The sequence below is a fragment of the Aquarana catesbeiana genome, linkage group LG13 (assembly GCF_042186555.1).
Source record: "Aquarana catesbeiana isolate 2022-GZ linkage group LG13, ASM4218655v1, whole genome shotgun sequence".
Lineage (NCBI taxonomy): Eukaryota > Metazoa > Chordata > Amphibia > Anura > Ranidae > Aquarana > Aquarana catesbeiana.
In genome coordinates, this window is record NC_133336.1 from 235,732,386 (window position 1) to 235,758,326 (window position 25,941).

The window sequence follows — 25,941 nt, forward strand, 5'->3', positions numbered from 1 at the left end:
GTGTTACAGGCAGTGATAGAACTTTTCTGAATGGAGGAGAGAGCAGGAGGAATGTATGTCCCCATGTCCCTCATCTTCTTTAGTGCAGCTGAGCCCAGAGAGCCAGAGAGCTGAAGCTATTAACCAACAGTGCCAGAAGTTCAGCAGCAGGAAGAGGACGGGGCAGCCCTGCAGTGACATTCAACAGCAGGAAGAGGACAGGGCAGCCCTGCAGTGACGTTCAGCAGCAGGAAGAGGACAGGGCAGCCCTGCAGTAATGTTCAGTAGTAGGAAAGGGACAGGGCAACCCTGCAGTGATCAGTAGTAGTAAAGGGATAGGGCAGCCCTGCAGTGATCAGTAGTAGTAAAGGGATAGGGCAGCCCTGCAGTGATCAGTAGTAGTAAAGGGATAGGACAGCCCTGCAGTGACATTCAACAGCAGGAAGAGGACAGGGCAGCCTTGCAGTGATGGTTAGCAGTAGGAAGAGGACAGGGCACCCTTGCAGTGATGTTTAGCAGTAGGAAGAGGACAGGGCAGCCTTGCAGTGATGGTTAGCAGTAGGAAGAGGACAGGGCACCCTTGCAGTGATGGTTAGCAGTAGGAAGAGGACAGAGCACCCTTGCAGTGATGGTTAGCAGTAGGAAGAGGACAGAGCACCCTTGCAGTGATGTTTAGCAGTAGGAAGAGGACAGGGCAGCCCTGCAGTGAAGATTTCTACACAATCCAATAGCCTAGCCTGCACATGGTGGGACATCTTTCATTACAGCTCAATCGTGTAACTAAAGCTGTTTTTCAAAAAAGAAAAAAATCTCCCCTTTCTTTATCCTTTGAAAAGCCACCTTTGAGCTCCAGTCAGTGACTCTACCTAGGCTGAGATGATGTCGTCAGTCTGCTGCAGGCAGGTGTAAACATTTTCCCAGTCCCCTCCCCCTCCAAGGCTGCATTAGAAGTAATGGTATCGCAATCGCATCCCGTGTTTTGCAGTCATTTGTGATTGCGGGACAGAATCACGATGTTTCCGCCTGCGGTCATGTGTGAATGCAGCCTAACCCATTCACACCCGATTTCAAATGGCTGCAAAACCCGGGAACGCGATTGCGATGCCGTTGCTTCTAATGGCACCCCAATTGCTCCGCGGTTGTTATGAAGTAAATCGCGCTGCAATCGTGGCAAAATCATGGCGCACTCAGGTGTGAACGGAGCCTTACTCTAAACAGGTAACCTGTAAAGGCGTTTAAAGCGTCGCCTATGGAGATTTTTAAGTAGTTTGTCGCCATTCCACGAGCGTGCGCAATTTTAAAGCCTGACATGTTAGGTTTTTATTTACTCGGCGTAACATCACCTTTTATGTATTACAAAGAAGTTAGGTTATGCGTTGTTTTCTTTTTTGTCTTTTTGTTTTTGCATTGAAATTCGAAAAAGTGTATTTTTTCCCAAAATGTTGCGTTTGAAAAACCGCCGTGCAAATACCGTGTTACTTAAAAAATTGCAACGACCGCCATTTTATTCCCTAGAGTCTCTGCTAAAAAAAAAAAAAAAAATGTATAATGTTTGGGGTGTAAAAGTCATTTTCTAGCAAAAAATACTGATTTAAACTTGTAAACAAGAAAGTGCCAGAAAAAGGCTGGTCTTCATGGCGGATGTGTATGGGTCATTTCTGGAAAATAATGTGACTTTAAGGACAGGTCCTCTTTAGTTGGAGGCAGCCGACCTTTACCCCGCTGTTTTCCTGCTCCCACCTAGAATAGGGAGTGTCACCTCCAAGCTGGAGAATCAAAACTGAAAGTGTACGGCTCGTACATTTGCAGGTCGCCATTTAGACTAAAAGTAAGTCTGAACTTCAAATCCAAGTTAATTTTATATTCTGCATTATAACTTCTTCCCCCAGATCTTCCCCCAGAGTGAAAGGGAAGGTGATTATTTGTTATTGATTGGGGGGGGGGGTGTTTAGGGGTTACTTCCCTGAGCAGATCAGCAGAGAGGACTATGAGGCTGGGGTAGGTGTTTTTATCCCCCTTTTTGGGGGTCACTTTTAGCTCTTGACGACTTTAGTGACCCCCTATAAGTTCCATTTATTAATACCATGGGCCAAACCATTGCAGGGGGGGGGGGGGGGGGGATTTCAAGGAAAATTAAACCCACATTACAGTCCTCGGACGTAGCTGCATTCGTTTTCTTGATTCAAACTAGGAACCTCTTTAGAAATACTCCTTGATCCTGCCAGAAATGCTGCATCCTTGTCACTTCCTGTGAGCTGCACTGAAGAATATCTGCTGTCTTCGCTATCTTCTGTGATCTACCAACTGCCCTGACCCTCCATGTAATGAAGCTGAAGAGATACAGACGTGTTTGTAGTCCATATCAGGGGAGCAGCCTAGGGTGACCACCATGGCTCCCTCCATAGATATGGTGGGAGAGTGACGTAGCCACCCAGAGACAGGAAGTGTGTTATTTGCAGGATTGACATGGGGTAAGCTAAAAACGGGGCTGCCCTGTCCTCTTCCAGCTGCTGAAAGCCATTGCAGGGTTGCCCTGTCCCCTTTCTGCTGCTGAACGTTGGTGCAGGGCTGCCCTGTCCCCTTCCTGCTGCTGAATGCCTTTGCAGGGCTGCCCTGTCCTCAGTAAAAACATCCTACAATGTGCAGGACTGCTCTGTCCTTTTCCAGCTGCTTAATGTCCCTGCGGGGCTGCCCTGTCCTCTTCCTTCTGCTGAACATCGCTACAGGGCTGCCCTGTCCTCTTCCTGCTGCTGAACATCGTTGCAGGGCTGCCCTGTCCCCTTCCTGCTGCTGAACATTGCTCATTACTGCAGGGCTGCCCTGTCCTCTTCCTGCTGCTGAATGCCTTTGCAGGGCTGCCCTGTCCTCTTCCTTCTGCTGAACGTTGGTGCAGGGCTGCCCTGTCCTCTTACAGCTGCTGAAAGCCATTGCAGGTTTGCCCTGTGTTCTTCCTGCTGCTGAACCTGCAGCACTGTGGGGGATAACAGCTTCAGGTCTCTGGGCTCAGCTACACTAAAGATGATCCAATAAGGACACACCCCCTTCTGTCTTCTCCTCCATTGAGAAAATTCTTCCACTTTCTATACTGCCTGTAGGAGGAGGAGAGTCTGGTCAGTCACTGGAGTCTCCCCCCAATTCATAGATTGTGTTACAGGCAGTGCAATCAGTGATAGAACTTTTCTGAATGGAGGAGAGAGCAGGAGGGGAGTGTGTCCCCATGTCCCTCATCATCTTTAGTGCAGCTGAGCCCAGAGAGCTGAAGCTATTAACCAACCAACAGTGCCAGAAGTTCAGCAGCAAGAAGAGGACAGGGCTGTCCTGCAGTGACATTCAACAGCAGGAAGAGGACAGGGCAACCCTGCAGTGATGCTTAGCAGTAGGAAGAGGACATGGCAGCCCTGCAGTGATGTTCAGTAGTAGGAAAGGGACAGGGCAACCCTGCAGTGACGTTCAGCAGCAGGAAGAGGACAGGGCACCCCTGCAGTGACGCTTAGCAGTAGGAAGAGGACAGGGCACCCCTGCAGTGACGCTTAGCAGTAGGAAGAGGACAGGGCACCCCTGCAGTGACGCTTAGCAGTAGGAAGAGGACAGGGGACCCCTGCAGTGACGCTTAGCAGTAGGAAGAGGACAGGGCACCCCTGCAGTGACGCTTAGCAGTAGGAAGAGGACAGGGCACCCCTGCAGTGAAGATTTCTACACAATCCAATAGCCTAGCCTGCACACGGTGGGACATCCTTCATTACAGGTCAATAATGTAACTAAAGCTGTTTTTCGGAAAAAAAAAACCTCCCTTTTTTTATCCTTTGAAAAGCCACCTTTGAGCTCCAGTCAGTGACTCTACCTAGGCTGAGATGATGTCGTCAGTCTGCTGCAGGCAGGTGTAAACATTTTCCCAGCCCCCCCCCCCCCCCCATTCCCAAGGCTGCATTCACACATGATCGCAGACAGAATTGCCACAATTCCGCCCTGTAATTTCAAACGGCTGCAAAACGCGGGAATGCGATTGCGATGCCATAAGTTCTAATGGCACCCCAATCGCGCCGCAACTTTGCAATGATTGTCGCGCGGCAAATTGCAACGCGTGATGCTGTCGCCCAAAAGAAGCTTTTTTTTTAAATTTTAAAAATATTTTTTTGTGTGTCACGCGTTGCGATTGCAGCATATAGAGCGTGACAGGTTACCTGTTTAGAATAAGGCTTCGTTCACACCTGGCATTTACTTCTGGAACTGAACCCCAATTGTGCCTCGATTTTGCCACGATTGCAGCATAATTCATCTTGCAACAATCGCGACGCGTTCGGGGTGCCATTAGAACGCGTCCCGGGTTTTGCAGCCATTTGAAATTGCGGGACAGAATCGCGATGATTCCGCCTGCGGTCGTGTGTGAATGCAGCCTAACCCATTCATACCCGATTTGAAGTGGCTGCAAAACCCGGGAACGCAATTGCGATGCCGTTGCTTCTAATGTCACCCCAATCGCTCCGCGATTGTTATGAAGTAAATCGTGGCGAAATCATGGCGCACTCAGGTGTGAACGGAGCCTTACTCTAAACAGGTAACCTGTAAAGGCGTTTAAAGCGTCGCCTATGGAGATTTTTAAGCACCGTAGTTTGTCGCCATTCCACGAGCGTGCGCAATTTTAAAGCGTGACATGTTAGGTTTCTATTTACTCGGTGTAACATCACCTTTTATATGTTACAAAGAAATTAGGTTATGCATTGTGTTTTTTTGCATAAAAATTTTAAAAAGTGTATGTTTTTCCCAAAATATTGCGTTTAAAAAACCGCTGCGCAAATACCGTGTTGCCTAAAAAATTGCAACGACCGCCATTTTATTCCCTTAGAGTCTCTTCTAAAAAAAAAAAAAAGTACAATGTTTGGGGTGTATAAGTAATTTTCTAGCAAAAAATACTGATTTAAACTTGTAAACAAAAAGTGCCAGAAAAAAGCCTGGTCTTCATGGCGGATGTGTATGGATCATTTTCGAAAAATAATGTGACTTTAAGGACAGGTCCTCTTTAGTTGGAGGCAGCCGACCTTCACCCCACTTCCTGCTCCCACTCAGAATGGGGCGTGTCACCTTCAAGCTGGAGAATCAAAACTGAAAGTGTACGGCTCGTACTTTGCTTTCAGTTTGCAGATCGCCTTCGAGACTAACAGTAAGTCTGAACTTCAATTCCAAATTCATTTTATGTTCTGCATTATAACTTCTTCCCCCAGAGGGAAAGGGAAGGTGATTATTGGTTATTGATTGGGGGGGGGGGGGGGGGGGTCAGGGGTTACTTCCCTGAGCAGATCTGCAGAGAGGACTATGAGGGTGGGGCTGGACTTGGATAGGTGTTTTTATCCCCCTTTTTGGGGGCCACTTTTAGCTCTTGGCGACTTTAGTGGCCCCCGGTAAGTTCCATTTATTGATACTATGGGCCAAACCATTGCATGGGGGGGGGGGGGTTCAAGGAAAATGAAACCCACATTACAGTCCTCGGACGTGGCGGCTGCATTCGTTTTCTTGATTCAAACTAGGAACCTCTTTAGAAATACTCCTTGATCCTGCCAGAAATGCTGCATCCTTGTCACTTCCTGTGAGCTGTCCTGAAGAATATCTGCTGTCTTAGCTATCTTCTGTGATCTACCAACTGCCCTGACCCTCCATGTAATGAAGATGAAGAGGTACAGACGTGTTTGTAGTCCATATCAGGAGAGCAGCCTAGGGCAGTGATGGTGAACCTTGGCACTCCAGATGTTTTGGAACTACATCTCCCATGATGCTCGTGCACTCTGCAGTGTAGTTGAGCATCATGGGAAATGTAGTTCCAAAACATCTGGGGTGCCGAGGTTCCCCATCACTGGCCTAGGGTGACCACCATGGCTCCCTCCATAGATATGGTGGGTGAGTGACGTAGCCACCCAGAGACAGGAAGTGTGTTATTTGCAGGATTGCCAGGTGATAAGCTAAAGACACCTGAAAAAACACAAAGAAAAACGAATGTAGCCGCCACACCAAGGACTAGTAAATTAAAATACAGGGGTGTAGGTAAGGAGGGGGATAGGGGGTCCAGGAGCATTTGCAGCGCAGCAGCTAGTGCTGACTGCCACACTGGATATCCAGTTAGGGTTAAACCAAAACACATCAAACCTCAAACAGTCTTTTGCTGTCTGTACCCCATTAGGGGGATTTTTCTTCACTTCCTGTTCCAGAGACGTAACAGGAAGTGGAAAGAAGGCAGTTGGTGATACAGTTGAGGAGTGACATAGCCACCCAGAGACAGGAAGTGTGTTATTTGCAGGATTGGCATTTTAAAAGCTAAAGACATCTGAAAAAAAAAACAAATGCAGCTGATACCCCAAGGACTAGTAAGTTAAAATAGAGGGGTGTAGGTAAGGAGGGGGATAGGGGGGGGTCCAGGAGCATTTGCAGTGCAGCAGCTAGTGCTGACTGCCACACTGGATATCCAGTTAGGGTTAAACCAAAAAAAAAAAAAACAGTCTTTTGCTGTCCTCATTAGGGGGATTTCTCTTTACTTCCTGTTTCAGAGGCACAACAGGAAGTGGAAAGAAGGCAGTGGTGGTGATACAGTCGAGGAGTGACATAGCCACTCAGAGACAGGAAGTGTGTTATTTGCAGGATTGCCAGGTGAAAATGAAGCCAAAGACACCTGAAAAAAAAAAAAAGAAAGAAAACATATGCAGCTGTCACACCAAGGACTAGTATGTTGAAATACAGGGGTGTAGATAAGAGGGGGATAGATAGGGGGGGGGTTTGGAGAGCATTTGCAGTGCAGCAGCTAGTACTGACTGGATATCCAGAGAATTTAAAATCGGATCAAAGTCGTACCAAAAGTCGCACTGGAAATCGTGCAGCTTTGGAGACGCGCTGTCCATGTGAATGGACCCTTAACCTGTATAATCCCAGAATCTGCTGGTGCCTTCCTGGTCAATCAAGATGGCAGAAGACCCTGAAAACGGAAGATGTCGGCGCCGGGATGCCGCTAGAGATGTGGCGAGCACAGTTGAGCTGCATTCACACTATAATGTTTCAGGAACGTGCGTGATTAAGGGCGCATTTCCGAATCGTGAAAAAAAAAAAAATAATAATAATAATTTCAGTGTTAATGTCACCCAAATGCTCCAAAACCCGAGACAAAACGCGCCATTTAGAATGCAAGAAGTTTAAAAAGGTGCATGAGCTACTTCATCATGTTTGTTGCGCATAGGGTGGCCTGTTGGTCTGTTGATATATATATATTTTTATATTATTATTTTTTTCTAAATATTTATTATATAAACATTTGATAAAAGACAAAGGATTCCCAGTGCACTATGGGTGATCTAAAGAGGCAACTGCTTTAGGCTGCATTCACACTTGCCGATTTGGAATCGCCGCGATTCTGCCCGCGATTCCAAATCGCTACAAAACACATGATGCACATTTGGTTATCATTATTCTTAATGGCACCCAAAACGCAGTGCGATCCTGCTGCGGTTGTTGCGCAACAAAAAAGGCGTGTTTAAAAAATCGCGCTAAGCTTGTCATCCAAAAAGGTCCAGGAGCTTCTTTTGGGTGACAAATGCGCACAGGGCGGCTCATTGAAGTGAACGGGCTGCTCTACGCACGACACGCAAAAATCGCGTGAGAATCGCCCCCCCCCTGTTCACATCTTGCAATTCGAGATTGCGATTCCAAATCACGTGGAAATCGCAGCACAACACGCTGCATGCATTTGGGTGTCATTATCCTTAGAATGGCACTCCAAACGTGATGCGATTCTTCTGCGATTGTCGCGTGGCAGGATCGTGCGGCGAACTGCGCTTTCACAAATCACATGAAGCTTTGTTGCCCAAAAAGAAGAGGGGTTTTTTTGGGTGGCAAATGTGAAGAGAATGGGCTGCCTATGCAGCACGCAGAATTGCGTGAAACTCGTGATGCCAAAAACGTGTATGGGGAACACTTATTCCCCTTAGGCCATAATGTGAACGAGGCCTTCGGCAAAAATCGTGAGCGGGAACTCGTTCCCACAACGCGATATGTGAATGGGGCCTTGGTGTGACCGAACCCTCAGACACACCTATCCAATAAGTCAGTTGTCACTGCTCTGACTACATTTGAGTAGCTTGAGCTACTGAGCCCCGTTGACATCTCCCGATTTGGGATCATGGGCATGACCGCTGCAATTCTGCCGGAATCGCAGCAGCTAGAACCAGATGCTGACAGATAACTATGCAAATATCACAGTCCTAACAACACTTTTATTTTTGAGCCCATACACAAAGTTTTGCTGTGTCACTTAAAGCCTCGATGAAGGGGGCTAAAGACCCCCCAAAATGCGTTTAATTTGTTGGCACTCTATAAACTTTTGTCTGGACTGAATATCAGGTTGTGGCGAGTCAGTTTCCCATTCTGTAAACACCAGGGGGCAGAGGCCAAGGAGATAGTAAGGTGAGACTAGAAAATGAAAAAAGAGACCAAGCACGCCACCTGCTGGCTGAACCGGAGATTACACTATTACACTCATGTAATATTTCAGCATTACCTAGATGGTAAAAAAAAAAAAAATTCACATTTTTTATTTTTTTAGCCCTGACCATAATAAATAAAATAAATACACTATAAATATAAAATATATATATAAATATAAAATATATATAAAAAATAAATACACTATATGGTCCTTTTACCAACTACCTTCTTGTATATAGATGGATTCAAAGGTTTGGGTTTTCGAGCTCCGGGATAATAAAACGGTGAATAAACAGTCGGGGTCGCTGACCTTTCCTCGACCAGGTGACAGCTCCTTGTACATCATCACCAATGAGAAAAGTAAATGCCACCTTTTACAGAAGTCGGTCAACCAGAAAAGCGTGGAAAAGGTAAGAAACTACTTAGTCTACTTTGTCTTCAGATCCAGTATTTGGTTTGGGAGCCGGCCATACACGTTACAACTTGATTGGAAGATCTCCTCCTTGTATATTGAGCAAAACTATGTAACGTGTAGGTCTACCGAAACCATCATTTGCATCCAATCAGATGGTCCCTAGACATGTGCGATTCGTTTTCTTAGGAAACAAAATTTTTGTTATTTGGCGATTCGGATGTGTAGGAATTTCTGAATCACAATAATAATCATTTTCCAACGATTCCGAAATAAATTATAACGAAACGAATTATCTGAATTCAAATTAAAAAATGAATTTGATTTTTCGAAACAGAACATAATGCAATAAATACAGTAAGGTATAAAAGTGAAATTAAATGATTATTCCTACTTACTTACTGGTTAAGAGAATAGAATAAAATAGAAAATAATATAACAGAATAGAATATAAAGTAATAGAACAGAATAGAAATCAATGGAATGTAAAATAATAGAATAAAAAATAAAAAAATACAATAGAAAAGAGTACAAAAGAATAGAAAATAAGAGAATAGAGTAGAAAAGAATAGAAAAAAAATAGAATAGATTAATAAATAAAATTATAACTAAACAAATTATCCGAATACAATTTAAAAAATGAATTTGATTTTCGAAACAGAACATAATGTAATAAATACAGTAAGGTATAAAAGTGAAATAAGATGATTATTCCTACTTTAGAGAATATAATAAAATAGAATAGAATATAATACAATTAGATTGTAAAGCATTTGGTCACCATAAAGGTGACCCATCACCCTTTCACCCTTTCATAACTGAAGCATCATTTAAAGAGTTGTCCAATCTAGATTTGGCCATCATTAATAGGGTTATCCAGTCCACAGTTGGAGGGTTGTCCTGTCTACATTTGGCCATAATTTGGAGAGTTGTCCAGTCTATGTTTTTGCCTATATTTGGAGAGTTGTCCAATCTAAGTTTGGCTATCATTAGGTGGATCGCCCAGTCTATATTTAGCCATCATTTGAGGGTTGTCCAGTCTATGTTTGGCCATCACTTGGAGGGCTGTCAGGCTATGTTTGGCCATGGTTTGAAGGGTCTGTCCAGTTTTCGTTTGGTCCTACTGTGTAGATTTGGTCATCATTTAGAGGGTTATCCAGTCTACGTTTGCCCATAATTTGGAGAGTTGTCCGGTCTATGTTTCTGCCTATATTTGGAGAGTTGTCCAATCTAAGTTTGGCCATCATTAGGAGGATAGTCCAGTCTATGTTTAGACATCATTTGGAGGGTTGTCCAGTCTATGTTTAGACATCATTTGGAGAGTTGTCCAGTCTATGTTTGGCCATTACTTGGAGGGCTGTCAGGCTATGTTTGGCCATCATTTGAAGGGGTTTGTCCAGTCTTCGTTTGGTCCTACTTTGTATAGACTGATTTTACAAACCAAAAACGTGATTAGCCTTCATTAACCCCCTCTGGCCTTAGAAACAAGCAGTGTTGAGGTCTACATGAGGGATCCCAGCATCCACTAGATCTGCATTTAGTATAAATGGGCCCCTAAGTTCCAGAGGCCTCTTTTGTAGCTGTCCCAATGGCCGGTCTCCTGCTAGTTTGTGATACATGGTCTCTATAAACCTATAATGTCTAATTACCACTAGTGGTAGACTGATCCGCTCATTAGTAGACTCCGTGCCCTGCCTATGACTAAGGCTTAACGGCTGAAACATGTAATCTCTCTGGACTGGACTTTGACCATATGTGCCAACAAAACTGTTTACTATCACAAGACTTCACTGAATTTCCGGCTTCTTACTATTAAAGGACTGTGCCATGTATGTCTTGTCTTTGTCTTAAACAGAGTTGACGGTTGTTGAAGTGGACCTGTCAGTCCTTTTACAATTCTCCATGAATTCATTCCTGACATGTCGCAATATACAGAAACCATATCCTTTTTCAGCAAAGCTCCACCTCTATCATTAAATACCTGCCCATGAGCTCCAGTCACTGACTCTGCCATGGCTGACATGATGTCATCAGTCTGCTGCAGACAGTAGGAAGCATTTACTCTCACTCAATGATCACTTAAACTGTACATTGTAACTTTGTAGCAAGTCGCAAGATGAGGCAGCAGTGGCTGAACTGTGTCAGACGCTTGCGAACACACCCAAGAACTGCACAAACACTAGGATTTACCTGATTGTGCCATCTCCGAGCTGGCATCTCAGCCCGGGAAGTAGATGATGACCCTGGATGATGCCTGAACAAAGATGGCCCTGTCTTTTTTTGGGGAGGAAAATAGATGAAGACAGTTGCAGGGTGAGCAGTGCGAGAGGTCATAAATATCTGGAAGTGTTACACTGACAAATTAATGAGCTTAAAAAACATGTCTGATGTGTGGTTCGTTTCGTTCCGAATTGAAATTCAGACAAATGTTTTGTTATTCGTAAATTTGGATTACATTTGTCCAAATTTCTGAATTACAATAGTAACTAATTAAAAATAATCCAAAATAACGAAACGAAATTCGTCTGAAATTCGAATTCAAGTCGGATTCAAAAATGAATTTGAAAGCAAGAACAGAATAACAATAAATTAGAAAATTAGGCAGAATAGAAAAGAATAGACGAAAATAGAATAGAATAGAGAATAAAATAATAGAATAGAGCAAAATAGAATAGAGTCTACATTTGGCTAATATTTGGAGAGTTGTCCAATCTAAGTTTGGCCATCTTTAGGACGATCGTCCAGTCTACATTTGGCCATCATTTGGAGAGCTGTCAGGCTATGTTTGGCGATTATTTGGAGGGCTATCTACTCTAGGTTTGGTCATCATTTGAAGGGTTGTCCAATCTATGTTGGGCCAATATTTGGAGGTTTGTCCAGTCCACAGTTGGAGGGTTGTCCTATCTACATTTGGCCAATATTTGAACAGTTGTCCAATCTAAGTTTTCCCATCATTAGGAGGGTCGTCCAGTGTACATTTGGCCATCATTTGGAGGGCTATCTAGTCTACGTTTGGCCATCATTTGAAGGGTTACTCTGTCTACATTTGGCTAATATTTGGAGAGTTGTCCAATCTAAGTTTGGCCATTATTAGAAGGATCGTCCAGTCTACATTTGACCATCATTTGAAGGGTTATCCAGTCTACATTTGGCCATCATTAGGAGGGTCGTCCAGTCTACATTTGACCATCATTTGAAGGGTTATCCAGTCTACGTTTGGCCATAACTTGGAGGTGGTGTCAACAGAAAGTATTGATAGTTTCAAAACACTCTTGGATGTGCATCTTAGCAAACACAATATATAGGGATATGGGATATTAATATCAACACAAACACACACAGGTTGAACTGGATGGACTATTGTCTTTATTTAACCTTACCAACTATGTAAAAGATTAAAGGAATAGAATAGAATAGAAAAAAACAATAGAATAGAATACAATAGCAAGAATATAACCATCTTCCGAAATTCGAATTTCAAATAGAAATAAATTTGAATAGAAAAGAAAAGAATAGAATGAAAAAATAATATCTGATGACAGGTCCACTTTAAGACTTATCTGTATTATTTATTTATTTATTGGGGAAGAAGTCGGAGGAGAAGAAGATGAAGGAGATATTCCAGTACGGCGGATCCACCAAACTCTTCTCTGTGACCGATGGAACTGAGAACAATTGGGAGGTGAGGAGTGATGTCATCCATCCATGGAGAAATAGAAGTCGGCCACTCATAGACATGAGATAGACATCTATTGGAACGTGGATGGTTCCGCTTCTGAGGAAAAGCCGAAACCCTCACAACGTTTTTTTGTTAGTTTTGAATAGAGTGAGGAAAAGTTATTATTTTTTTGTCTATGATCCCCCACTGGAGAGATTTTCCTCACTTCCTGTCCCTGTGACACCCCAGAAATAAGGAATGTGGTTGTCACCGAGACAAGAAGGCAACGAGACAACATTGTCAGACATAACCCCCCCGTTCTACGGACCTTTCATTTGGTATCTTCTGTCGTCTTCACAGGTGCGTTTGCTGCTGAGCCCCTCTGAGGTGAACCGGCTGTCCTCTGGCTTCAATTTGACTGGCTACCTCAACACATGCCTGGTGAGTAGTGGATGGTCTGTAGGAGAAGTACAGCACAATGGATAGAGACACGTTTGGCCAATCTCAAGCAGTTTATCTGCATATTTTAGTAGCAAATTGTCCTCTGAAATGTTTGGCATGCACTACGGTCCCTAGTCATTAAAGGGCAGAATTGTAAAGCAGTAAATGTGACACACATGTTTTAAAAAAAATCATTTTAGGCTTAAAGTTTAGTTAAAGCCCCCCAAACATTATATATTTTCTAGAAGCAGGGACCCTGGAGAATAAAATAGCGGTAGTTCCAATTTTTATGTCACACAATATTAGTGCAACGGTTTATCAAACACAAATTTTCAGTAAAATATACACTAAAGTTAATCTTAGGGCACACAAATGTAACATATTATACATTTTTTTGGTAAAATATGAAAGTTGAGGTTACACCGAGTAAGTGGAGACCAAACATGTCAAACCTCAAAATTGGCAACAAGCGTCGGTACCCAAAATTCTCCATAGGTGGGGCTTGAAAAGTCCCTACAGGTCATCTGTTTAGAGATAATCATGAATAAAAGGCCAAGAATTATTGTCACTCCAGCGTTCGCATTATGTAACGTTCAGCGCATTCAACGCTATCATATGTAAGTGCCCTTGATGTGCGCATTTACATTTTTGTATGTATGTGGGAGTGGGGTAGACTCAAAAGTTTTTAGGGTGGGAAGTAGACCAATAGAGGATCAATAGCCCCCCTATGTGATAGCAAATTTATAGTGGCAAGTCTTTTAGACTCATGTCATTTCCCCTGAACTTCACTGAAGCTAATGGAGTGCAGATCACAGGTTCTGGGAAGGGGTAGCTCAGGAAATGGGGTGGCGCAGATACCCAAAAGTAGAGGGGGTACAAGTTCCGGGGGTCATTGGAAGTGAGCTGGTGGATTTTGAGCCCCCCCATTGCTATGAACGTATGACATACATCAATGGCAGTTGGTGCGGATGTATGGCATACATAAATGGCAGTTGCTGCGGACATGTGAAATACATAAATGGCAGTTGCTGCAGACGTATGACATACATCAATAGCAGTTACATAGTAGGTGAGGTTGAAAAAAGACACAAGCTCATCAAGTCCAACCTAGTTGCTGTGGACGTATAGCATACATTAATAGCAGTTGCTGTGGATGTACTGTATAACTTATATCAATAGAAGTTGCTGCGGACGTATGACATACATCAATGGCAGTTGCTGCAGACGTATGACATACATCTATGGCAGTTGTTGCAGACATATGACATACATCTATGGCAGTTGTTGCGGACGTATGAAATACATCAATGGCAGTTGCTGTGGATGTACTGCAGTGGCGTTGCTAGGGGGTGGCTTTTGGGGCTATAGCCTCGAATCTGGGACCCATAGCCCTGAGTCTCTGCAGGGGTCCCCAAGGGGAGGGGAGGCTCTCTAGGGAACCTGATGTAAGTGGGGGGCTCTCTGGGGACCCTGATGCAAGGGAAGGCTCTCTGGGGACCCTGATTTTAAGGGAGAGGCTCTCTGGGAACCCTGATTTAAGGGGAGCTCTCTGGAAACCCTGATGTAAGGAGGAGGCTCTCTGGGGACCCTGATGTAAAGGGGGGCTCTCTGGGGACCCTGATGTAAGGGGGGCTCTCTGGGGACCCTGATGTAAGTGAGGGGCTCTCTGGGGATATATACACACACGTATATTACTGTATGTGTATGCCCGCCCAAGCGTATGACTTTCTTTACTATGCTGCTATGAGCTCTAGCCCCAGATGTTTTGTAGACCTAGCAACGCCCCTGATGTACTGTATAACTTATATCAATAGAAGTTGCTGCGGACGTATAACACACATTAATAGCAGCTGCTGCAGATGTATGACATACATCTATGGCAGTTGTTGCGGTCGTATGACATACATCTATGACATACATCTATGGCAGTTGTTGCGGTCGTATGACATACATCTATGGCAGTTGTTGCGGACGTATGACATACATCTATGGCAGTTGTTGCGGACGTATGACATACATCTATGGCAGTTGTTGCGGACGTATGACATACATCTATGGCAGTTGTTGCGGACGTATGACATACGTCAATGGCAATCATTGCGGATGTATGACATACATCAATGGCAGTCATTGCAGACATGTCACATACATCAATGGCAGTCCTTGCTGACATATGACATGCATCAATGGCAGTTGCTGCGGACATGTGACATACGTCAGTGACAGTAAAGGGGTTAAAACACACGCACCTGGAAGGTTCACATGCAGTGAATATTTGGTGAATGTCAGTGTCAATTCATGTAAAGAAGGATTGTATAATACCATTTTATAGGTATCCGCAGAGTCTCATGAAGGCTATAAGGATCTCCTTCGTAGGGGCCACAAGGACACAGCAGAAAAGATCTGCCAGATGATCGCCCCGTTCTTCTGCCTTCCGGAAGATCACATGGTCAGCAACTGCTGCACACAACTCAAGGGAATGATGATAAAAAAGATCAAAGAGTCCTGCAAGGATCTAGGTGTAAAGGAGACGGTGATGGTGGTCGGAGGGCTGGTGGCTCTGATGGCCGCTGAACTGGCCGCCTCTTTTGTAGCCTCCAACACGTTTGACTATACAGGAGAGAAGACGGAGATCGGGGAGGACCTGAAGGAGAAGGTAAGGAGATTGTGGGATTAGGACAAGAATACAGGGACCAGCTGGAAGTCCTCACTGTCCTGATACCACTGCCTAGCACATGTGGAAGAATTATAATAATTAGGAGCTGTGGTCCCCACCTCCTCCTCCTCCACATGTCTTATATAAGCTGGTGGAATCGAGGACAGAATGTGCTTGAACAAACAACTCCACCATTGGTCAGTTACATCAGCATTGTATTTGTATGAAAGCTCACCTTTGGTCAGCGTACATCAGCATTGTTTTTGTAAGATAGCCCACCATTGGTCAGCGTACTTCAGTGTTTTACTTGTAAGCAAGCCCACCATTGGTCAGCGTACATCCTAGGGAACCCCACCATTGGTCAGCGTACATCAGTATTGTACTTGTAAGGAACTCCACCATTGGTCAGTGTACATCAGTATTGTATTTGTAAGGAAGCCAACCATTGGTCAGCATACATCAGTATTGTATTTGTAAGGAAGCCAACATTGGTCAGCACACATCAGTATTGTATTTTGTAAGGAAGCCAACCATTGTTCAGTGTACATCAGTTTTGTACTTGTAGGGAAGCCTACCATTGGTCAGTGTTCATCAGTGTTGCACTTGTAAGGAAGCCCACCATTGGTCAGCGCACATTGGTATTGTGTTTGTGAGGAAGCCAACCATTGGTCAGTGTACATCAGTATTGTATTTTTAAGGAAACCCACCACTGGTCAGTGTACATCAGTATTGAACTTGTAAGGAGACCCACCATTGATCACCATGCATCAGTATTAAACTTGTACAGAAGCCCACCATTGGTCAGTGCACATCAGTATTGAACTTGTAAGGAAGCCCACTATTGGTCACAGTATGTCAGTGTTGTTCTTGTAAGGAAGCCCTCCATTGGTCAGCATACATCAGCATTTTATTTGTAAGGAAGCCCAGCATTGCTCAGCGTACATCAGTATTGTACTTGTAAGGAAGCCCGCCATTGGCCAGTGTACATCAGTATTGAACTTGTAAGGAGACCCACCATTGGTCACCATGCATCAGTATTAAACTTGTACAGGAGCCCACCATTGGTCAGTGCACATCAGTATTGAACTTGTAAGGAAGCCCGCCATTGGCCAGTGTACATCAGTATTGAACTTGTAAGGAGACCCACCATTGGTCACCATGCATCAGTATTAAACTTGTACAGGAGCCCACCATTGGTCAGTGCACATCAGTATTGAACTTGTAAGGAAGCCCACTATTGGTCACAGTATGTCAGTATTGTTCTTGTAAGGAAGCCCTCCATTGGTCAGAGTACATCAATGTTGTACTTGTAAGGAAGCCCAGCATTGGTCAGCGTACATCGGTATTGTACTTGTAGAGAAGCCCAGCATTGGTCAGCATACATCAGTATTGTACTTGTAAGGAAGCCCAGCATTGGTGATACATATGATGTTGTAATTTAGAAATAACTTTCTCTTTAGATCGATCAGATGGTCAAGGCGTTTAACATACAGGCCGAACTTTTGGTGGTTTCACATCGGGGGAAGTCGGTGTTCATTATATTTCGGAACCCCTGTTCTGATAACTGGGTGAGTGGAGAACTTTCATTGTTGAATGTATTAGAATGAAACAAAGTATCTCCCGGTGAAAATACCTGCAACAGTTTATTTGGCTACAATGGTTCTCTTAGCAAAAAACTGAAATGATGTAATATTGAGTCCCAATGTGACCACTATTGGAATACACCTTCCATCATGGGACTTCAGTAATAAACAGAACTATCTCCAGTATGTATAGGGGCCCCATCCAACCTATAAGCTTCGGTGAGGCCTGCTTCGTTGCGGTAATGTGCAGTACCACTTTCATCTAGAATGGTGCACCAAAGTACAAGTAGCGCCGCTGCATCACGCTGTAATGTGCTGTATTGAAAGGAAATTTCTCTTATTTTGGAGAGATTTCTTTACTTCCTTTTGTATCTACAGGACAGGAAGTTAGGAGGATAATTTTGAATGGGATACAGATAGGCAAAAAAAAAAAAAAGGGAGGGAGGGGTTAAAGCAGAACTCCAGGCATGTAATTGATATCAGCCTCTTGCAGTCCTTATACATCAGAGCTCAGACCGGAGGGAGGGAGAAGCAGTATAGGAAGCCAATCAGTTGTGCCGCAGTGCTCATGTGCTAAACACAGAGCATGCTAATAGGAGGAGAGAGCGGAGTGACAGAGACAGAAACTCATCAGTCTTCTGCTTTTCCTTCCATTGCACAATTACATTCGAGGGGAGGGACAAGACCTGTAAGTGTTACTGAACTGCAGCTGAAATCAGGTTAACTGAGCTGTGTAAATCTCAGAACTGTATGGACAATCCCTTTGGCAGATAAACCGACCCCTATGTATGTATTTAATCTGTGTATTTGGGCGTTTGCCTGGAGTTCAGTTTTAATTAACCGTTCTGTTCCAATATGCCATGACTTATGTGCTCCGGGCGTTATTTTCCTAACGTGGTCATTTTATTTTCCCATTTAGGCTTCCGGTGGTAGGAAACAGATACAGAGCGGAGAAACTTTTGAGTTTGGCCTTTCTCACAAAGTCTTTTCCATCTCTGGATCACAATCCGAGGTGAGCAATAGCATGGTAAACCTCAGGCGTTCCCTCCTAAATATACACCGCCTCCACCTTCTCTACTGTTCTCCTATGGATCCATTTTCAATTAAGATACATCTTCCATAATCCTCATTTCACAGATTCAATTACTGCAAAGCCTGCAAGAATCCTATGACATGATCGCCGTCTTCCATATCGCTGCTTTTGCTGAACACTTGTTGGTAAGCATGTTACAACTACACCAAGTGCTGACCTCCTCCATTCCAAAGGGAAAATCACAGCTGAGGGACCCTCTTAGTAATCCCAACCATAATTCATAATCTTCTTCAGCTTCACAGTACATAAACACAAGGCATGCCCATAAACAAAACCAACATTTAACAAGTTGGTTCTCTTCACTTCCTGTCCTGTAGACACAACAGGAAGTAAAAGGAGATCTCTCAAAAGTGGAGGAAACCTTAGACAGTTGTCATCAGAACATATTTCCCCCACTGGAAGATTTCCACACTAGTCTGGTTTTGGTGGCAAATTAAAATTTTACATTTTCTCTCAATCCTGAAGAGAGTGGTCACCAAGACAAATAAAGAGGGTACATTTCCGCTGAGTGGACATATAAAAACCTAATGGTGGTTTTAAATGATCCCTACTGAAAAAAAGAAAAAAGTTTTCCCTTCCAGGAGTGTTGCTTTTGGCCTTGTGAAACCGTGGATGGTAACTCACCCAATAGAATAGTAGAGTGTTGGCCTTCTGAAACCATGAATGGTAACTTATCCAATAGAATAGTAGAGCGCTGGCCTTCTGAAACCATGGATGGCAACTCATCCAATAGAATAGTAAAGTGTTGGCTTTCTGAAACCATGGGTGATAACTCATCCAATAGAATATTAGAGTGTTGGCCTTCTGAAACCATGGATGGTAACTCATCCAATAGAATAGTAAAGTGTTGGCTTTCCTGAAACCATGGATGGTAACTTATCCAATAGAATAGTAGAGCGCTGGCCTTCTGAAACCATGGATGGCAACTCATCCAATAGAATAGTAAAGTGTTGGCCTTCTGAAACCATGGGTGATAACTCATCCAATAGAATAGTAGAGTGTTGGCCTTCTGAAACCATGGATGGTAACTCATCCAATAGAATAGTAAAGTGTTGGCCTTCTGAAACCATGGATGGTAACTCATGCAATAGAATAGTAGAGTGTTGGCCTCCTGAAACCATGGATGGTAACTCATTCAATAGAATAGTAAAGTTTTGGCGTTCTAAAACCATGGATGGTAACTCATCCAATAGAATAGTAGAGTGTTGTACTGCGTTAGCCATCGATTAATTCAGAAAGTTTGGAGCTTAACCACTTTCCGCCACATCACGTACATGTACATGATTGACTTCAAGTGGTTATACCGGGATGATGTCTGCAGCTACAGGCGTCATCCCATATTGTTTTTTTTATGAGGCGATCGGCTTTTACAGGCTCTGGGAGGGGTTGGGGTTTCCACCCTGCACCACCTGCCGGTGCCTCTCCACGCTTTACTGTCCAACCAGAAATTCCAGCATGAAAGCCGGCAGTTCCGTTGGCTTACCATAGAGCTCATTGAGTATAAGGAGGTCCCTCATGAGCTTATGGTATAGGGAAATAAAAGCAACAATTATCCAGTTTCCCCAGATGTAAAGAAGGCATTTTTAAATTTGGAAAGTATCTGATCGCGCTGTGATCAGATGCTTGTAAGGGCAGAGGAGACATCTGGGGTTTAATAGAACCCAGATCTCTCCATAAAGGGGCAGCACAGTGGTTACGTGGTTAGCACTTCCGCCTGGCATCAGTTCGAATCCCAACCATGGCACTACCTGCATGGAGTATGCACATTCTTCCTGTGCCTGCGTGGGTTTCCTCTGGGTACTCCAGTTTCCTCCCACGCTCCAAAGAAATGCTGGTAGGTTAATTAGATCCAGTCTAAATTGGCCCTAGTATATGTATGTATGAATATGAGTTAGGGACCTTAGATTCTAAGCTCCTTGAGGGTAGGGACTGATGTGACTGTATAATATATATGTAAAGCGCTGCGTAAATTGACAAGCGCTATATAAGAACCTGTAAAAAAATAAATAAAGAGTACCTGTCACTGCCTACAAAAAGCCACAGAATTTAAGATCCTGGGGGTGTAATATGGCTATGGCGCCTAAACCCAGAATATGGGGAGGTGCATCCAAAACACTGCACAACAAAACAAACCACAAAGCATAAAGCACCTACTAAGGCAACCATATACCTTTATTGAAAATAGGACATATAATCATGTAAAAACAACATGCTAGTGATATAAAACCAATACCCTTGGGTCACCTCCCTCCCCCTCAACGTTCCCCGACGTATATGGTAGCTTTAGTAGGTGCTTTATCCTTTGTGGTTTGATTTGTTGTGTTACCTATCACTGCCTATTGCTGTCACAAGGGATGTTTAATTTCCTTGTAACAGCTATAAAAGTGATTAAATAAATAAATAAATAAATAAATAAATAAATAAAATGTTTAAAGCACCCCATCCCCCTCGCGCACGCGCGCAAAGGCAAAAACACGCGTTGGTCCCGCACACATATGTAAACAGAGATGGCACCACACATGTGAGGTGTTGTCACGAACGTCAGAACAAGAGCAACAATTCTAGTCTTAGACCCCCTCTGTAACTCTAAACTGGTAGCTTGTAAATGCTGAGGGCCAGCTAACACCACATTCCAGTACGCATTCCAGTACACATGGAAAGTAGGTTATATAGTTTTCAATGGCATAGTTCACACCAGTGCTTGCAGTTCCAGTGCGTTCCAGTTCCAGAACAAAAAAATTGAACATGCTGCATTTTTCATGCATTGGACTGTACTAGAACGCATCAGAAACGCACTGGACTGCACCGGAATGCACCTTAATGCACCAGAAACACACTGGAACACACAAGTCCTTAATTAAGGTTAAGAAAAAAGAGGGGGGGAAGCACTAGACTGCATCAAAAACGAACTGGAACGCATCAAAAACACGTCAACAATGCATCTGCAGAAAAGCATCTGGAGAGCATCCGGACTGCGTTTCTATGGCATGAACTGGCCCTTAAAGAGGAAGTACACCCTGATGGGTTTTACTTCCTCTTTTTTCCCCTGCAAAGTAAAAGCAATAATGGGCTAGTACGCAACGCAGACTAGCCCATTATGTTGCACTTACCTGCAAACGAAGCCCGCGATGTCCCCGCTGGTGCCCTCATCCATCTTCACTCCTCTACCTTCAAGGGGCCCTGGACTGCGGCTCTGTGATTGGCCAGAGTCGCGTGATGTCACGGCACGAGCCCCTTAGAAACGGCGCGATCGCGCCCTTTCTTCGGTGCGCATGCGCCGATGACGTCGGCGCAATCGTATATGGTAAATATCTCCTAAACTGTGCAGGTTTAGGAGATATTTCCAGGTAAACCTGTAGGTAAAAGTGGTGTAACTAGGTTTACAACCACTTTAAAGTGTCAACTATGGAGGTTTTTAAATACCGTAGTTTGGCTCCATCCCACAAGCGTGCGCAATTTTAAAGTCTGGCATGTTAGGTATCTATTGACTCAGCGTAACTTCATCTTTTATATAAATAAAACATATTGGGTATTATATTGTGTTTTTGTGCATTCATTAATTAAAGTGTATTTTTTCCAAAAGATGTGCGTTCATAAAAAAAACACAAATGCGCAAATACCGTGTGACATAAAAAAAAATATTCTCTAGGACCTCTGCTAAAAAAATAAATATATATATATATATATATATATATATATATATATATATATATATAATGTTTGGGGGTTCTAAGTAAATTTCTAGCAAAAAATAGAGATTTTTACTTTTTAATACCGGTAATTTAAGTTATTAAAGACTCCAGCTTTTGGGATGTTTTAGATTCCCTTCTTCAAGCTTTATACAATTCCTTAATCCGATATCATAAAATCTTGATTTTCTTTCAGATGACTCAGAAGTGGAGGAAGACACTGGATGTTCTCCTGAAGGATGATCAAAACAAGGAGAAAAACAAGGAGACAATTCACAAGCTTTCCCAGTTTGCTGCTAATTTTTTCTGTAGCGAGAAGTGTAAAGTGGAGAGCTTTCTAAAATGTTTTAGATGGGAGGTGAGAAAAACATTGTCTGAGGTTAAAAAATTGCAAGTGGGTGGTGAGGCAATATCTGTCTTTGGTCTTTTGGTGGCTATCATGGCAGCTCTCAAGGCCAAAGCCATTGCAGATAATCGCATTAATGAAATGCCTCCCAGCAGTGATGGGGATGAAGAACTGCCTACTGCTCCAAAAGGTCAACTTTCCAAGGTAGGCCCTGATTCTAAGGGTGATTTACCAAAATCACAAGATGTTGTCCATCCCCAGCCAGAAACCATCGGTGCAAATTTTAAAGGAAGCGATGATATCGTTAATGAAGAAGCAGCAACCGGTAACAAAGGTGGCAGATCAGGAGGTTTAGGGGATGGTCTTGGGGGTGAGAATGTAGATCTTACTAAAAAAGCCAAGAGTGAAAACAATGAGATGGGTTTCTCTAGAACATCCGGGGTTGGAGCACCAGAAACTATAACATCATCGCCTAATCCAGATGATATTCCACATTCGTGCCCAATAGAAAAGCATTTAAATGAACAGTTAGACTCAAACAATGATAATCTAGTGATTAGCAGTGATATCAAAACATCTGAACCACTGTCCTCTCCAGTTGATGGCCTATCAGTTGCAGAACCTCAATCAGCTGAGAAAGGTCAAGAACTTCAAGGTGTGCCTGAGATCACCTCAACAGTTGGCACATTAAACACTTGCAAGGATGACAGACAGGACCAAGATGAAGTTAACATTAAGGATCCAGGTTTATCTCTAGGGAATATGCCTAGTAAGACATTTGTAGGTCATGTTCATGATCCCTATAGTGGTTCAGGGACAACTTACGATGAAGAGACTATAGACAACACAACACCTGATGTGCCAACCCCAACGTTAGATTCCTTTTACAAAGATACAGAAAACACCGGCCATCAAGAGACACCAATATTAGACCTTAGTGGTGAAGAGTCTTTGACATTGAAATCTCAAAAAGACCCGAGCACTCCAATATTACAGGATACTATAGACGACACAACACCTGATGTGCCAACCCCAACGTTAGATCCCTCTTACAAAGACACAGAAAACACCGGCCATCAGGAGACGCCAATATTAAACATTAGTGGTAAGGAGTCTTTGACATTGAACTCTCAAAAAGACCCGAGCACTCCAATATCACAGGATACTATAGACGACACAACACCTGATGTGCCAACCCCAACTTTAGATTCCTCTTACAAATACACAGAAAACACCGGCCATCAGGAGACGCCAATATTAAACATTAGTGGTAAGGAGTCTTTGACATTGAAATCTCAAAAAGACCCGAGCACTCCAATATCACAGGAAAGAAAAGAGTTAGATATTGATCAGCTGGGCCAAAGGCTGGACCACCTATCTGACGTAGATGAGGGAGGAAAAGACACATCTAATAGATCTGTTGCCCAAAGCTCACCATTTCCCATGCCGCTGATCATTCTGCTTGCTGCTTTGGTCATTGTATTATTATTAATTCTTCCCAGTCAGTGGAAATATTTCTTATTCACAGTCTTGGCACTGATGCTGGGTGTGTATCTATTTCTCGGGCAGTAGTCCTTAGTGTCTTTTCGGTGGGGAGTCCTAAATAAAATCTCTCACTTTGCTCAATTGGAGCAAAGTTAAGGTTCTCTTGAAAGCCCACCGCCACCCAGGGCTGTCTTAACTCATGGGCACCACCCAGGGGCCACAGGTGCATGGGGGCCTATGATAATTTTGCATTACATCATACTTGCAAACTGTCCCGGATTTGCCAGGACAGTCACGCTTTTTACTAAGCTGTCCCGGATTTGCCAGGACAGTCACGCTTTTTACTAAGCTGCCCCAGATTTGCCAGGACAGTCACGCTTTTTACTAAGCTATCCCGGGAAGGCTATATCTCAGACAGCATCCTGGAATCTGGGCTGCAGGGACAGCAGCAGCCACTAGGATAATTCTACAATCGGAACAACGTCTTCCCCAGACACTTTTTATTGAAAGTACTAACAAATATATGTTTAAATCTATCAACTATTTATACTTTCATTCTTGAGAGTAGCTGCATAAATTAGGGCAGGCTGGTAGGAGTCCTAGTGCATTACTTTTCCCAGGGGCCCATGATGCTATTAAGATGGCCCTGCTGCCACCCACCACCTCCATTTTGTTTGTCAGCCCTCAGAAAAACCCAGAGCATGTGACCTTCTCCCCTTACCCTAGGACGCAGTGCTTGGGCCAGTTAACTGGCCATCCAGGCCCAAGAACTTATTTACTGGCCATCCAGGCCCAAAAACTTGTTGACTGGCCATCCAGGCCCAAGAACTTGTTGACTGGCCATCCAGGCCCAAGAACTTGTTGACTGGCCATCCAGGCCCAAGAACTTGTTGACTGGCCATCCAGGCCCAAGAACTTGTTGACTGGCCATCCAGGCCCAAGAACTTGTTGACTGGCCATCCAGGCCCAAGAACTTGTTGACTGGCCATCCAGGCCCAAGAACTTGTTGACTGGCCATCCAGGCCCAAGAACTTGTTAACTGGCCATCCACGCCCAAGAACTTGTTGACTGGCCATCCAGGCCCAAGAACTTGTTAACTGGCCATCCAGGCCCAAGCAGTTGTTGACTGGCCATCCAGGCCCAAGAACTTGTTGACTGGCCATCCAGGCCCAAGAACTTGTTAACTGGCCATCCAGGCCCAAAAACTTGGTAACTGGCCATCCAGGCCCAAAAACTTGTTAACAAGTTCTTGGGCCTGGATGGCCAGTCAACAACTGCTCGGGCCTGGATGGCCAGTTAACAGGCCCTACCCTACCCTGTCATGTAGGGGAGTGGAGAAAGTCATCAACCTTGTGTAAGCTCTGACAATAGCTGACAGGAAGGTTATACCGGGAATAAACACAATGCCAAGACGGATGAATGGAAATGCAGTTGGTTGGGGGGTAATAGTAAGCTTTCAAGAGAACCTGACATTTTATCCTCTCTACATAATCTCCACTTATCTGAAAAAAAAAATACAAACTGACAAAATAAAGACATTTAATTACAGATGTTTTTTTCTACATTGTACGTAAATACTTGTTTTGATTCTATGTACTGTATCTGAAGAACTTTTATTATAATCTGGTGATGGACACTTTAATAACTTTTGCAATAAATAAACAGTGAACATAGTAGGTGTGATATCTGATGATTTTTTTTTTTAAGTTTTTTTTTTTTTTTTAATGGTTTTACGGTAGGTACAGCACTGTTTTATTCATGGTCTTTAACATTGAAATACAGGCAAACAGCTTAATACAAAGTTGAAATACAGCTCTCCGAGGTCCTCCTGTGCTAGACATGTGCAGAACGAAAAAAATTGTTTAGTTTCGTTATTTAAATAATTTTGGTTAGTTTAATTCAGAATTCTTTTAGTTTTGTTTTTTTTTTTTTATTCGAAATTCAAATTCCGGGGGACGGTTATATTCTTTCTATTTTATTCTATTCTATACTAATCTATTGTTTTTTTCTATTCCATTCTTTTCTATTCTAGTCTCTCATTTTCCATTTTATTATTTTCTATTCTATTCTGATCTATTCTATTCGCATTTATTCTATATGAAATTTGAATTTCAGAAGATGGTATATTCTTTCTATTTTATT

The 25,941-nt window shown here is 43.4% G+C and overlaps 1 protein-coding gene across 2 annotated transcripts; it reads left to right on the plus strand.

Annotated features, from left to right (window-relative positions):
• The first annotated feature begins 1,662 nt into the window (after nt 1–1,662).
• Nucleotides 1,663–25,472, plus strand: LOC141116986 (uncharacterized). 2 transcript variants are annotated; one of them, XM_073609542.1, is made up of 9 exons: nt 1,663–1,807; nt 8,676–8,846; nt 12,438–12,530; nt 12,867–12,947; nt 15,280–15,603; nt 17,064–17,171; nt 18,106–18,198; nt 18,324–18,404; nt 22,165–25,472. In XM_073609542.1, the coding sequence occupies exons 2-9, from the start codon at nt 8,676–8,678 to the stop codon at nt 23,884–23,886; spliced, it is 2,673 nt and encodes an 890-aa protein (XP_073465643.1). In that variant the 5' UTR covers nt 1,663–1,807; the 3' UTR covers nt 23,887–25,472. The 2 variants fall into 2 exon arrangements, with proteins under 2 accessions (XP_073465643.1, XP_073465642.1); XM_073609541.1 differs by lacking the exon at nt 1,663–1,807 and adding an exon at nt 5,003–5,137.
• Nucleotides 25,473–25,941: the final 469 nt, after the last annotated feature.